General features: G+C 34.2%; 1 protein-coding gene across 3 annotated transcripts in view; it reads right to left on the reverse strand.

The window, feature by feature from the left end:
* Positions 1-10504: 10504 nt before the first annotated feature.
* LOC6038835 (PAN2-PAN3 deadenylation complex subunit PAN3) overlaps positions 10505-14900 on the reverse strand; it is a 102620-nt gene continuing 98224 nt past the window's right edge. For all 3 annotated transcript variants that reach the window (XM_038258889.1, XM_038258891.1, XM_038258890.1), the window contains exons 16-17: positions 11821-11983; positions 10505-11755 (exon numbers count right to left, since the gene is read on the reverse strand). In XM_038258889.1, coding sequence (XP_038114817.1) covers positions 11642-11755; positions 11821-11983 — 277 coding nt within the window. In that variant the 3' untranslated portion in view covers positions 10505-11641. The remainder of the gene's footprint in view (positions 11756-11820; positions 11984-14900) is intronic.

The raw sequence follows: 14900 nt of genomic DNA on the forward strand, positions 1-14900 counted from the left end.
TGAGTGCGTTTCGTTTTAATGATTTGTTTGCGCTTCGAAACGACGTTTGAATTGGTCCCAGCCCAACAGCCCAATTGTGGCCCGGAAGTCATAAAAAACAAGGCGTCAATTGAACTGACCCTAGCGATGACATGCAATAAAAATCAATTTAAATGGTGTCAGGTGTGCTGTGTTGTTTCAACTATGATGAATGACATAAACGATGACATAAACAATGACATAAACGGGAAAGGTAAGTTAAAATGGCATCAAACATTTCGTCGCCATCGTGCTAACTTGTCGTACGTGCATTTTGGGCCAAATTGAGTTAAAAACGCCATTTTGTGCAGCGACCATTGTTTCGATTTTTGAAATAAAAACAGATTTTTTCAAAATCAAAACTCGGTCAATGATTTTTGCCCGTTCTGGAAATTTCTGAAAAGTTGGAATTTGATGTACCCTAAAACATATCAGAAAATAAAAAAATAAAAATAGCGATTTTTTGCAAATCAAGTTATAGTGACAAAAAGTGGAATTAAAAATCACCAAATTTTGTTTTACCGTGTATCATTTCTGCCTTCCTCTCCTTACTGAGGAAAGGCTATAAAATCACTCGAAATACGAAATTCTTAATTTGACCTCCTAGACCCACATTCATGTATACAATATACATATCGACTCAGAATCAAATTCTGAGCAAATGTCTGTGTGGGTGGTGGGATGTTGATCAAAAAATTTGCACTGGATTATTTCTGCACTGGCTGAACCGATTTGGACCATTTTAGTCTCATTTGATCCGTCTTGGGGTCCCATAAGTCGCTATTGAAAGTTATAACGTTTAGTTCAGTACTTCAAAAGTTATGCTAAAAAAACGATTTTAACGAAAGTCCGGAAGATTGTAAAGAGGGTGGTTTTTGTAAGAAACCTCGTCATGTTACACATTTGTAGAAAGGTATTCATAAGACCTTTCTTACAAGTTCAAAAGATTGAAGATCTGATGACCCTATCAAAAGTTATAAGCACTTAATAGTTATTTATGAACTTTTTAGAGGCCGGATCTAATAAATTTCGATGAAAACGTTGTCCGGATCTATCATGCGACTTGTCGTTGGATAGGTAATCAAAAGACCAATCCAACGAGTTCAATAGATTGCAAATCTGACAACCCTATCAAAAGTTATAAGCACTTAAGTGTTATTTATGAACTTTTTAGAGGCCGGATCTCACATATTTTGATGAGAACGTTGTCCGGATCTAAATGTGAGGAAGGCACCAACTCCCTTAGGGTGGATTAAGTAACGTTTTTTCAGTGTAGTCCTTATCCATACCTACAACTTTGCCGACGACACCAAATCGATCAAAAAATTCCTTCAAAAAAAATTTTTTTTAATGTTCATATACCGTAAACCGGGGTGACATTGATAGGATTTCAATTTGTTTTTGGAATATTTTCCAACAGGTAAGGTTTTTCTCAAGATTATTATTTTTAAAACATGTACTGGGGTAGGCCACACAAAGTCCATGCACTATTTTGGAAAAAAGTTGTTTCAATAGTGTTTAGAAAGAGTTGGGTATTCTCTACCAACTCACGCAATGGGAAAGTTGCCCTGACCTCTTCGATTTTCGTGAAACTTTGTCCTAAGGGTAACTTTTGTCCTTGATCACGAAACCGAGGTCCGTTTTTGATATCTCGTGACGGAGGGCGGTACGACCCTTCCATTTTTGAACATGCGATAAAGAGGTGTTTTTCAACAATTTGCAGCCTGAAACGGTGATGAGATAGAAATTTGAGTCAAAGGGACTTTTATGTAAAATTAGACGCCCGATTTGATGGCGTACTCAGAATTCTGAATAAACGTATTTATCGAAAAACACTAAAAAGTTTTAAAATTCTCCCATTTTCCGTTACTCGACTGTAAAATTGGAACATGTCATTTATGGAAATTTAATATTCGAATCTACATTGTCCCAGAAGGGTCTTTTTCATTTAGAACAAAATTTTTCATTTTAAAGTTTCGTGTTTTTCTAACTTTGCAAGGTTATTTTTAGAGTGTAACAATTAGAGTGTAAACAAGTTGTAGAGCAGACAATTACAAAAATTTTGATATAGACATAAGGTTTGCTTATAAACATCACGAGTTATCGCGATTTTACGAAAAAAGTTTTGAAAAAGTTACTTTTTGCGTTTCTCTTTGTTTCGTCGTCCGTGTCTGTCGCGGGTTGACCATGAATGGCCATGATCGATGACGACCAACTTTTTCAAAACTTTTTTTCGTAAAATCGCGATAACTCGTGATGTTTATAAGCAAACCCTTATGTCTGTATATTAAAATTTTTGTAATTGTCTGCTCTACAACTTTGTAGAACATTGTTACACTCTAAAAAATAACCTTGCAAAGTTAGAAAAAACACGAAATTTTAAAATGAAACATTTTGTTCTAAATGAAAAAATGACCCTTCTGGGACAATGTAGATTCGAAAAGTACATTAAATTTCCCATAAAATGACATGTTCCAAATTTTTTACAGTCGAGTAACGGAAAATGGGAGAATTTTTAAAACTTTTTAGTGTTTTTTCGATGAAAATACGTTTATTCGAATTCTGAGTACGCCATCAAATCGGGCGTCTAATTTTACACAAAAGTCCCTTTGACATCAAATTTCTATCTCATCACCGTTTCAGGCTGCAAATTATTGAAAAACATCTCTTTTTTCACATGTTCAAAAATGGAAGGGGTCGTACCGCCCCTCCGTCACGAGATATCAAAAAACGGACCTCGGATTCGTGATCAGGGACAAAAGTTACCCCTTAGGACAAAGTTTCACGAAAATCGAAGAGGGGTCGGGGCAACTGCTGTGTGAGTTGGCGGAGAATTACCCAGTTACGTTAAAAATTCTTAGTTTAAATTCCGGGGTGACTTTGATAGTCATAGTTTTTCTTGTTGAAATCATATTTAAGATGTTCAAACTTTATTTGTACGTTAGATGTACCATCACTAAAGTAGCTGATATATTTTTTAAGAAAAAAAAAAATCAATGTTTATGATTAGTTAACTAAGTTTATAAGCTTTGTAACAAAATATACATAAATTTTAGGTAAAATTGTTAAAAAGTCGGAATTTTGTCTATAATTTGTTAAAACTAGTTTTGTTTATAAAATTATCGATTTATATTGCATTTTATACTGAATTCGAAGCACGAATCACATGTTTTCTCATTTTGTATAAAATTTGTTCTACTGAAAATGCCTATAAATCTGGAGATTTTTTTAAATAATTTTTCAAAACACATATTATTTGTTATTTACAAACTTATTTAACTTTCTTCTAGTGGAAAATTTTTCAAAGAATCCGAGAATCCATTCCGCTTTCCGATTCAAAATCATGTTCATTGAGAAAATTATGACACTTTGAGAAGCTTAAAATAATGACTTTCATCAACATTTTCTTAACTATGGTAAACTAACTTTTTAAACTTTTAAAAATTTTATGAAAAGTTCTTTTGATGTACTTTGAACACTTCTCTGCAACGGTCAGTATGATTCTAAAGCATTCCGTACGTATTTTAATTGTACTCTTTATTTTGCGGAAAAATTGCAAACCTATCAAAGTCACCCCGTTTTACGGTATCTTTTTTTATGGACAGCTGCCAAATTTAAACGGAAAATTATATTGACAGACTAATGATGGAAAATGGCTTCTTTGGGAATACCGAAGACATCAGAAATGTTTCAGTCGGATTAAAAAATACAAAAATTAAAATTTAAAAATGACCGGTTTCGTAGAGAACTGATCATTAGATAAAAAGTGTGACTGTCATGCCATGGCACATTTTTTATGATGTTGGTACCTGTTGACGTTGGGGGAGGGTTGGATTTGCCGTTTTTTTAGCGAACAAGAAACATTGCTCATTTTAGTGATCTTAATTTAATTAATTAATTTTTAAACATTAGTAATTTGGCTAAACTAGATATAATTTTACTCACGAAATAGGTTTCCTAACCCAACTTCATTCACAACTTAGAGCAGCAATTTGTTGCGTTGCGGAAACTGTAACAAGTAATTTTTAATTTTTCCTCCTTCGGTTTACACCCACCAACTTACTCATGAATTCTTTTCACTGACTTTTCTACAATTCAAACGCACTATCCTGATTGGACATCTCAGAATAAGTCTGCTTTAACTGAGATTAAACCGAATATCAAATTACTCGCCTACTAATCTTGTGCGTTAACTCTTCTTATTCGCTATCGCTCACCTAGATATAGACCGCACACCATCGCCTAACCCTTCGCTAAGATCTTCGAGTTCGTAAGCACATCGGCAATTTCCGCGGCAACAGTACCACTGCCCTATTTTGATATTTCAGGGCTGCAGCATTCGTAACGCCATCTTCGCTTGAAAATCTGGATACAACCAGTGAGAGTATCATAGAGTTTGCGGAGTGAGAATGAGTCAAACTGATTTTTTAAGGATTTTCTTAAGTAAACTTTGCTAAAAAAAACTCGTTTCTAGAACAAAGCCTAACATTTTAACAGATGGCTAAAGATGAGGTACAATTTTGGTCAAAATTGACCTCACAAAAAATCAACCTTCCTGAAATATATGTTAACTTGCTCGAAAAGTATTTACCTACAAGTTCAAAAATTTCTGATAACAACATTGTAGCGTGTCAATACGATTACCCAGAACAAATAACACTGTTGGATGACTTGTGTTTACCCTATCTGTGTGTTTGACTATCATTTTAGTTTCATTTGATCCAATGTTACCCCTTTAAAGGGTGAGATTGGTTCAATTTTCAAACGATTGGCATTTAAAGTAGACTTCATCAATTTGGTCCTATTTTGAGAAAATATTGATAAGCTATCTAAGAACAATCTTACGCTAAAAGTGTATCGGTATCATTTGATTGATTTTTATTATTTAGAAATTTGCGAAATGTATATCATTTTTTGACCCACAGTCACCCCCACTGACGGTAGTCACTTTATTCAAAATAACAAAATCCACCCTTTCAATACACAATGGTCGAGATCGCAAAATTAAGTGGAAAATTGATTTTCCGAAAAATTGTGAAGTTTTGGAGCATTGGTGTCTTCCGAAGCGTTGTTGCAAATGGAAAGGGGCAACTTTTGGTTTGGTTGAAAATTAGGGTGGTTTACGATCAGAATTATTTTGAAAATGTAACTTTTCATGATTTTTTGGTCATGTAGAAAGTTGTTGGACTTGCCAATCCACGCAACTTTGTCGAAAACACCAAAATTGTATCTCGTAATCTACGCCTTCTATGACCAAATTTAGAGAAAGCATCTGAGTAAACCTTCAAAAATCGGTTTTCGAACGTAGCAATTCAGGGTAAAGTTTTAAAGAATAGTGATGTTCGGGGAGGCTTTTAGAGCTCTAGAAAACACACATTTTTTTAAATTTTTTTGACAAGTCAATTTGGACTTAAGGGTCAAAAGTTACAGGAATCACGTTAAGAAATCATGCGCATCCACTTATTTTTTGCTACCTCCATAGATAAACAAGGGTGCGCATGGTTGCCTTATTCCTTAAACGAAATTTAAAAAAAAAAACATTTATAGGCAGGGGTTCCACTTAAAGTTATATCGATTGGAGCGACTTGACGAAAATGAAGACATCAACTCAAAAAATGTCGAGCAGGGTAATAAATATTAACAAGATGAAAATATATATTAAACATTGTGGGCAGTATAGATAGTTTTGAATTTCGGATCAATCATCAAACACAACCAGTTTTTTATGAAACATATTTTTTCTCTCTTTTATTAGTTTTTTTGTTCCTCAAATTCCCCCTTCGCAAGCTGCTCGAGGCATTTGACATTTTAAATTTTATAACTTTTTTTCTTGCAATTTTCTCGTGCACTTTTCAGCACATTTTTTCCTATACAATAATTTCATCCGTATAGAGTCCACACTCTCTCTGTCCTTCTCACCTTACTTTCTCTTAATCAGTTGATTTGTTGATGGTTTCCTTTTCCGCAGTTTTTCTTCTTTTTTCTTGCAGTTGTGAGTTTGGTTGATGGTTGCATTACAAAATAATCATGCGATTTTGTTTTGATGGTGGCAGAGGTTCGGCTGGAAGAGAATTTTAGCGCGAAAACGTTGATGATGATTTGCCAATGCTTTTTTTTGATGGTTGATTGCAAGTGAGATCAATTTCACCTTCGCGAGGAAGATTGATTTAAAGAGTTACAAAAATGAGATTTTTGGAGTCGGATCTGTTAATTTTAGTTTCGGCGAAAATTCTCTTCAAACTTTTGGTTTAAACTATTAGCATTTGCACAAAATCTATGGAATAAGCTGTAAAAATAAACGATTTGTTAAAAAAAATAGTACATCTGTGTTAAAGTATTCTGAAGAAACAGTAAAAAACAAAATCATCAGTACCAACTAATCCGAGTTGAGCTGAAAGGGTGTTGAGAATTTCACTACCAGCATGCCAGATTTACCATCGAATGAGAAATAGGATCACGTTTTTAGTTGCTCTTGTGTAAGATATGCAATAGAGTTGCCAGTTGTAACAAAAAAGAGAACTGCTCAAATCAACAAATCGAATCCCTGGTAAATTTGTTTGAGTGTGTGTTTTGTAATTTTTTTGTTTTTGTTTTTCCATTTTATTACAAATATATCTCTTTCCTATAAGTGTATTTTTTTCATTTAGTATTTTCCTTTGTTTTACCTCTGCTCCCTTCCTCTCTGTTTTTAAATATTATTTGTCACAGTAAAAAGTCTTTCGCCATTTCTCTTTTTTTTCCTTCTTTCTTTCTTCAACTCATTTTGCTCTCTTTCGCTTTCTTTTTGCTCCAGGAAGAATATGAATTTGTTTTTGTTGTATTTCTGTTGCGCTCGGTTCTCAAAACATTGCCCTTTTCTCTTTCGTTTGAGTGTTCTTCTCTCTATCTCTTGTAGAAATATGTAATCCCTCCTTTGCTTCCCTGTCTGTGTGTAATACAATAAAGTTTCATATACATCTATGTTGCGTTCTGTTCCACGTGTGTGTGTCCTTCCACTACTTTCTCCCACCACACTTTCTTCTTCTTCACTAGTTAGCGAGATTGTTTAACACTACTTTTTCCTTCCTTTTTTAAAATTTTCCACTAACATGTTATATGCTTGATAGCAACTACACATTTGTTACCGATTAAAAAGAAGCTCATACTTCCATTGTATTCTTCTTCTAAATAGAGTAAAAGTAACAAAATTGGAACCGAAATGCATGGAGAAAGTTCGCAAAATGGTTTTTAGTACGTGTAATTTGTGGCCGGAATTTTGCTGAGTTGTAAATCGAAAATGAAAACCAGAAAAAAAAATGATCGGAAAAACTCGATCATCGACTTTGCTGTTCTGAGAAACAAGAGGTAAGTAATCGTTCTTTATCTTTCGACACTTAAGCCAAGTAACACCTTTTCTCGCAGTCTCTTACCCACTAAGCTAGGCGCAAAATAGTATTATTACAGAATATAATAATCAGGAAATAAAGACGCGCTCAAAATGGACCTTTTTCGCTCTAAATAATTAAAAAAAAATGTATAGGCAATAAAAAATAACATCACAAACAATTTTCTCAGTTTACATTTTACCTTTCTTAAAGCGAAATAATAGTATTGTGTTTTTTTTTTTTTAACTTTTACGTGTGTTTCGTACCTCTTAATTGTAGGGGTTTCGGTTCATCTCTACGTCGCGATAGCATGATTTTTATTTAAATCTCGCTCGACCTCGCTCTGTGTATGTTGTATGTTGATGTGTAAATCAGTGTGAATGTGTTTTTGAAACCAAATCAGCGAAAGGTATGGGTGATTTCTTCTTCGAAGCAGCAGCCAGAATTTGTGTTTTTGGAAAGATTATATTTTCGATTATCAAAATAAATTTATTAAAAATAATACTTGCAGTTATGGTGTTGCTTAGGATTTCAGTCAGTACGAACTTATATTTTCTTAGTTAATTTGACATTTACGTCTAGCACAACTGTCCATATCTTGACCTTATGGTTGCAATCACATGCTAAGGATATTTTCTTTCCTTCACCTGCTAAAATAAAAACAATAGTAATTTTTAGACCCCAAATTTGACGACCTTTACATTTCAACCGATCAGGTCGTTCCATATAAATTTAAATGACAGGGTCTTGTGACCTAACGGTTCTGAAACGTCAGAACAGCTGATCTTTTACTGTTGTTCACGAATAGTCCATTTCACCAAAGACAAAATTTCGCTTATGATTGGGGAAAATTATCCATCCACTCTGAGCTATTCGACCTATTTTCGTCACTTTTGCAGTCGTATTAGACTAAAACAAACAAACAAGCAAACTCGCACGTTTTCGTGTTTGACAGCTTGCAAACAAAGCCAAATGTATGCCGGCTGACGTTTCTGCAAAGAAATGCAGGCAAACAAAGATGACGGGAAAACTGTCAAAAGATTGTTTGCGAGTTTTTTTGTTCGTTTGTCGTAGTCTAATACTGTCAAACCTCGGTCACCTTACAAGTTGTAAGTTGACAGATTTAGTCAAAATCGCTTTATGATAGCATAATCAAAATTCTGATAAGCCGATCATAGAAATAGACCGAGAAGGGGTATATTTTCCCTAGTCGACGTTAATCCAGAAATCCACGATTGACAGAACCACTTTGGAGTCTTGTTGGCCAGTTCCTGGTATAACCGGTGTGGGCCGAGATCTGTCGTTGTTTTCACACCAGCTCGATCTGTCAAAACTGCCACAGCGTTTCAATGCTCTAAAAACTCACGGTATGCCGGATTTTCTAATTATTAGCCTTTTATTTCCTTTTTTCAGCTTTTGTTGTAAGTTGATAGATTTATTGATGTCAACATCAATCTGTTTACACTCAACCCCCGGTGGCACTTTTTCGTTTGACACTTTTTTAGTTTGTACCCCGTTGGTTGGTCAAAGTCAAACTAAAAAGTGACGAACTGTCACTTTTTACATGGCGCTCACGCACACTACACTATCAAAACAAACGTTTGGTAGTGTGTGTGAACTCCGTGTAAAAGGGGTGTCAAACTAAAAAGTGACCCCGTTCCTTTGACGACAGTTGGCGTTTGAGTGTACTGAAATGTATTGATTCAACCCCTTTAGATATTTTGTGTAATAAATTCTAGAGTACCTAAATTTTCAAAACAACCAATGAGTCATGGGTTTCCTATGCAGATAGGACCTTCTAAAAATTTAATCTAGAATTAGAATAATGTATGCTCGAGTTTAATACCATTAAAATGCAACAAACCTTGACCATAACTGACATAACGATCAACTTGACTGTTATCAAACTTCATGAAATTGTGAGAAATGACAATTTACTGTAAAGCCATTGATTTCTGACTCGTCCAGTCCTGGGTGCTGAAAAGACAGAATGCGTAACGTGATTTCAGAATGATCCCCAATGCTCCTCACTAATACAACTGCACTACAGCTGTAAACATAAACAAAGTAGAAGGCTTTGTTCAAGCTCAAGCGTGACATATTTTTTGCTGCTGAAGTGACTCGTTTTGAAACATTTTGGATCTGATGATATTAAATTAAATGATGATTCTTCGAGTTTTTTTTTGTTCGTAAACTAAACGATGGGCGGTTAAAAGAGTCCTTCTTTGTTTTCAACGTGATGAAATATTACGTCAGAAGTGGGGAATTTTGTAAATCAGAAAAGCAACGGGATGGAAATTACGAGAATATGTATCTTTAAAGTGCAGTGATAATACAGGAGTAAGATTATTCAATGTTATTTGGCAGGTGTCATTCACAGTTACTGATAATTCGTCTTAAACAATTAGTAAAAAATAGGTTTTGAGTGAGACTTAGCGCTTATGGAAATGTTAGCAACGAATTAAGACAATCTCGATTTCAACCCTTTTCTTAATGCTGATAAAAAAGCTCGACGCCCTCGACTTTTTTATTCCTGACAAAATAAATTATAGATCGATTACAATACTTGCCAATTCTTGGCATCATTTTTCAAACAGTAAATTGGTTCCGCTTTGACAGTTCTAAATTGAGGCCGCTTTGCGGACAACTATTCTGCACCCAGGTCCAGTCCACTCCAAACCCGGTTATTGGTGGTCGCTTGGGGACACTTTCAGATAATTGTAGAAAGGATCTAAAAATGAAATGACATTTTATGGACACTCTCTTAGAAGACAGCCAAAAAACAATTTTTTTTTGTATTTATCTCGTTGCAAAACTTGAATTTTTCAGCACAACTCATGCTAAAAATATCTTCTTTTTACAACTTTGTTGTTTTCGAAAGTTCGTCTTTTCAGCACCCATTTAAGTGCTGAAAAGTAAAACTTTTCAGCCCTTGAATTGAAAATTATTACCTTTCGATGCTGTTATTTTTGGTAGAGAAAAGTAGGCCGTTTCGTCGTTCAAAAATGACAGGAAAAGTCAGAAGTTTCACGATGGAATTGGAAAAATGAGTTTAAACGAATCCAAACAAGCTTTCTAGGAATGTTGAATAATGTACTTTGTAAAGCATGGGGTTGGTTTTGTAATTCATAAACATAATTCATAAACATCTTCTTTAACTATTCGGAATTTCAGCTTACGGATTTAGTGCACCGTTTGTAAGAATGTTTGACTTCTCGCAGGTTAAAAGATAAAAATTCACAACAATTAAATATTTAAAAGTAATCAATAGACCTAGCAACCAACCTAGATATAGAAAAAATAAATCATCCAATTATGTTATTCAACAAAGTTAACCAAAACTGCAAGTTCTTTCTTTAAATTAAAATTATTTTCTCGTAAACTGATAAAAGAATTTAGTTTTGAGGAAAAAATTAATTGTGACCATAAATTTAATAAACGGATTATGCCAATGTAGCTGTCTGCTTAACTAAACATACTTATTTGTTGCGTTTTTTCAATTTCTAACAATCACATGCTTCTTTTTAAGTTTTGTTTTTCGGTGTGTTTTGTCTGTTTTCGAATACTTTTTTAATGTCCAACGAGTTTGGCTCTCACCCGTTTATTTTTATCTCATTTTTTTTATTTTTCCACGATCGCACTCAACCTAACCACATTGTTTTTTTTTTTTTATAAATAACAGAACAGAAAAAAAACACAGAGATAGATCCATTCACAATTTGTTCTCACTTTTACGCACCTGTACAATTCACATTTCGTTCGTAGAGTTCCATAGCCGCTCATCTTTGCTGATGTTTCTGTTTTGTTTTCATCGTCTTCCTCCACACTTGCACTATTTTGCAATGTTTTTTTGTTTTTGTTTTCTCTCTTTTTATATAATATATTACGTGTAAATATCGACTTTTCACAATGATTCACTTTTCCTTCCCCCATTTCTCCTTCCTCACTTTGTATCGCTATGCAACGTGATTTTTTCTCTCCCACTTTGTGTTTCTCCGCTTCTTCCCTTCTTCATCCTCTTTGCTTCTTTGTAGGTGTATGTGTATAAAAAATAAGATCAAATAGGATCACTGCATTCTTTCACTTTCTCTCTCCACTGTTTGACCTGTCGTTTCACATGTTTTGGGTGTATCTGTGTGTGTGTGTGTACGTGTGTTTGTGTGTGTTTCTGCTGCGCTGATGCCGTTGGTAATGTATCGTGAAACTGTTGTTAGTCGCCGTGCTTCGAGCCTCACGAAGTGGACCTCTTTCTCTCACGATTACACGCTGGTCGCGGCCGCAACCAGTTCGGAAAATGCTTGCTCTAAACAGTGCTTTAGTTCAGCATAAGTTACGACTAATACTGATTGTTCGTCACGTGACATCAGCTGGACCTGTAACAAGGAGAAATAAGCTTTTAGTTTAAGTTATCAAAAGTATAGAACAGATATACTCCCACCTTTTCCAGCGTGCCCGCGTCCAGCTTGTTCAGACACTGCACGATGTGGGACTGGTTCAGCCAGGGGCGCCCGTCCTCGGTGACGGTGTGGAAGAGGTAGTCGCGGAACAGCTTCAGCATGTAGCGGTCGCCCGTTTCCGACCACGTGACGTCGAGGTTGAGCCTGCGGCGGGGAAGAGGGAATTTAAAAAAAAAAATAGCTCCATGCTCCAAATCGCTTCAATGCTTTTCAAATTTAAGTTAATTAGTATTTTTAGGCTCATTTCTAACGATTATATTGTTGTATATTGTATTGCTATTCTTCATTTTTTTTCGAGGAAAAGAAGCAATATTTTTTTCCGGAAATAATTTTGTTACTTCCTTTTGGAAAATTACCCCAGATTTGTGTGGCATTAGGGTGTAAAATCATAATCAATTTTCCAGCACAGCACTTTTTCAGTTTCTTTTGGGGTCCTTAACAACTCCCAAAGTTTGGGAACAATTGGTATAGTCCAGGCCTCCCCAACGTACGGCCCGCGGGCCGGATCCGGCATGTGAAGCCATTTCATCCGGCCCGCGACTGCATTTCAAAATATCTCTATCAATGGCCCTTTAGGCTACAAAAAAACATTTTTTGTTTGAATTTAGTTTTTATCATTTCTATATTGATGTTTTCAAAATCAATAATTAAATTGAAAACTAGGAAAAGAAAGTATAATTATCAATTTCTTTAAATTATTAAATGTACGATAACAAACTTGATTGTTGTACAGAATAATTCTAATATTGAATTTATTACAATTTTGAATGTGCTTACTTTAAATTTTAGTTTTTCTGACCTGAGCTATTTTATTCAAATTGTTTTTTTTTAAATGAGTAAGAAAAAAATGATGTAGTTTTTATAAAACCTTTAAGTAATAGATTTTGTCAAGAATAAGCTTAAAAAGCAAATTATTTATACAGATAACGGAGTTCGCTGCAAATATTTTTGAATTATTGAAAAAAAAACAGCAAAAAATTTTATGAATTTTTTTTTTTAATTTTGTGTGTGTTTCAAATCATTTTATAATATTTTGTAAGATTTTTGCAAAAAAATGCACAATAAAGCAAAAAGTGTTTTTTGGTGAAGAAGATTCGGATCCAAATTTCGTTTAAATAAATTCTATTTATTGTTTAATTTTAATTTCAAAAGGTATCTTTGTTATTTTTTTCTTATAATCCAGATAAATGAATCTTATTTGCAATACTTGTTTTTTTTTTATTTGATTATTTTTAAATGATCTGATGAATATAATGATATGATTTTTTTGCATTTTCAACTTTTATCAAACATTAGGTACGGCCCGCCACTGCTTCAGAAAAATCAGATCTGGCCCACAGGGCCAAAAGGTTGGCCACCCCTGGCATAGTCCTTACTTTGCGCAAAACGATTTAATTTTCTTTGGGAATTTGTATGGGAAAAACATTTTTTTTGGATTTCGATTTTTATAAAATTCACGTTTCACGCTGTATTAAAACCAGATTCATATTTGGATGCTCTGGAAGGTGCTCTACAACTTTACCTAAGAGAGTACGTTGCTAGTTTGTCCCTAAAAAACATACAGCGTGTTCAAAACTGGTCTAAAACGTGATTTTAGAGCAAAAAACACGTTTTAGACCAGTTTTGAGGTCGCTGTATCTTTTTTAGGACTCTCTTCGGGAAAGTTGTAGAGCAACTTTCAGAGCAACCGATTATGAATCCGGTTTTAATATAGTGTGAAACGTGAATTTTATAAAAACCAAAAAATGGTTTCTCTCATACAAATTTTCATAGAAAATTAAATCGCTTTGCGCAAAGTGAGGACTATACCAATCGTTCCCAAACTTTGGGGAGTTGTTTAGGACCCCAAAAGGAACTGAAAAAGTGATGTGCTCACTGAATTTGGACAACTTTGTTTTTTTTTCATACAACCATATTACACCCTAGTGTAGCATGTTTGTTATAACTTTTATTTAAAAACAAGCCTAACCTGACAAACTTCGTCTTGTCTTTTTTTTTCGTTTGTTGACGTTTTTGATTTTTGCTTATTCAGCCTCCTGTGATCAAAACATGATTTTACGTAACTTAAGAACCTTCTTTGGGCTTATACGAACCCAACGCAACAAAAAGCACCTCGATCCAACGCTCCGTATTGAACTGATTCGCGTTCGAACAAAACCGTCGAAATTTTTTATATATATAAATTTTCAGCAAATTAGGCTCTTTGAGAAATTTTACTTTTTTGAATTTTGGAACTAGAGGTGGGCAAAAAAAGAGCGAGCCGCTCAGGGAGCCGGTTCACTAAAAGAGTGAACGAACCATGACTCACGAGAAAAGAGCCACGATTCCTTTTGAAACTCCGGTATTTTGGTAGAACCATTTCAAGATGGAATAATATTTAAGCCTTAGTATATTTTTAAGTTTATAAGTATTATTAAATGCATTTCCAACAAATTGTATCATTAAACTTGTTTTTGAGAAACAAAAATGCAGTTTAAAATTTTTCAATGCTTATAAATTAAAGTCAAATTTGTCAGAATTGTGTACACGGTGTACATTTTGCTCGATAAAACTTTTGCATTTATAGACTTTTTTGATTAAATCAGAATGTAGACAAAAGTTTGCTGAATATTTTCTCGAAATAAAATACAAGAAATTGTTTAATTTTAGCATACATGAACGTAATTTCGTAAAATTGATAGACATTTTCTTCAAAATCCCAGATTTAAGTTTAGGTGCTCCCCCATCCAATTATTTGAACGTTTAGACCTATGGTTCTCAAGCGAATCTTCTCGTGTTTCGTTTTTTTTTATAAATAAAAATGCAAATTAAATAATGCATTAAAGTCTAATGAAAACAAACATAAATAACTCACTATTCCCTAAAATAGACAAAATTGTGAAAAGAGTGGTTTTGCCCACCTCTATTTGGAAAAAAAATCTGAAAATATGTAGAAGTAGTTATAGTAGTTTATGCAACAGTTTATACAACAAGTTAGTAGTTTAAGCAACAAGTTGCAAAAAGAAGATTTTTTCAGCACGAGTCGTACATTTATCCAACGAGGTTCATCGAGTTGAATAAA

The sequence above is a fragment of the Culex quinquefasciatus genome, chromosome 3 (genome assembly GCF_015732765.1).
Source record: "Culex quinquefasciatus strain JHB chromosome 3, VPISU_Cqui_1.0_pri_paternal, whole genome shotgun sequence".
NCBI classification, from domain to species: Eukaryota; Metazoa; Arthropoda; class Insecta; order Diptera; family Culicidae; genus Culex; species Culex quinquefasciatus.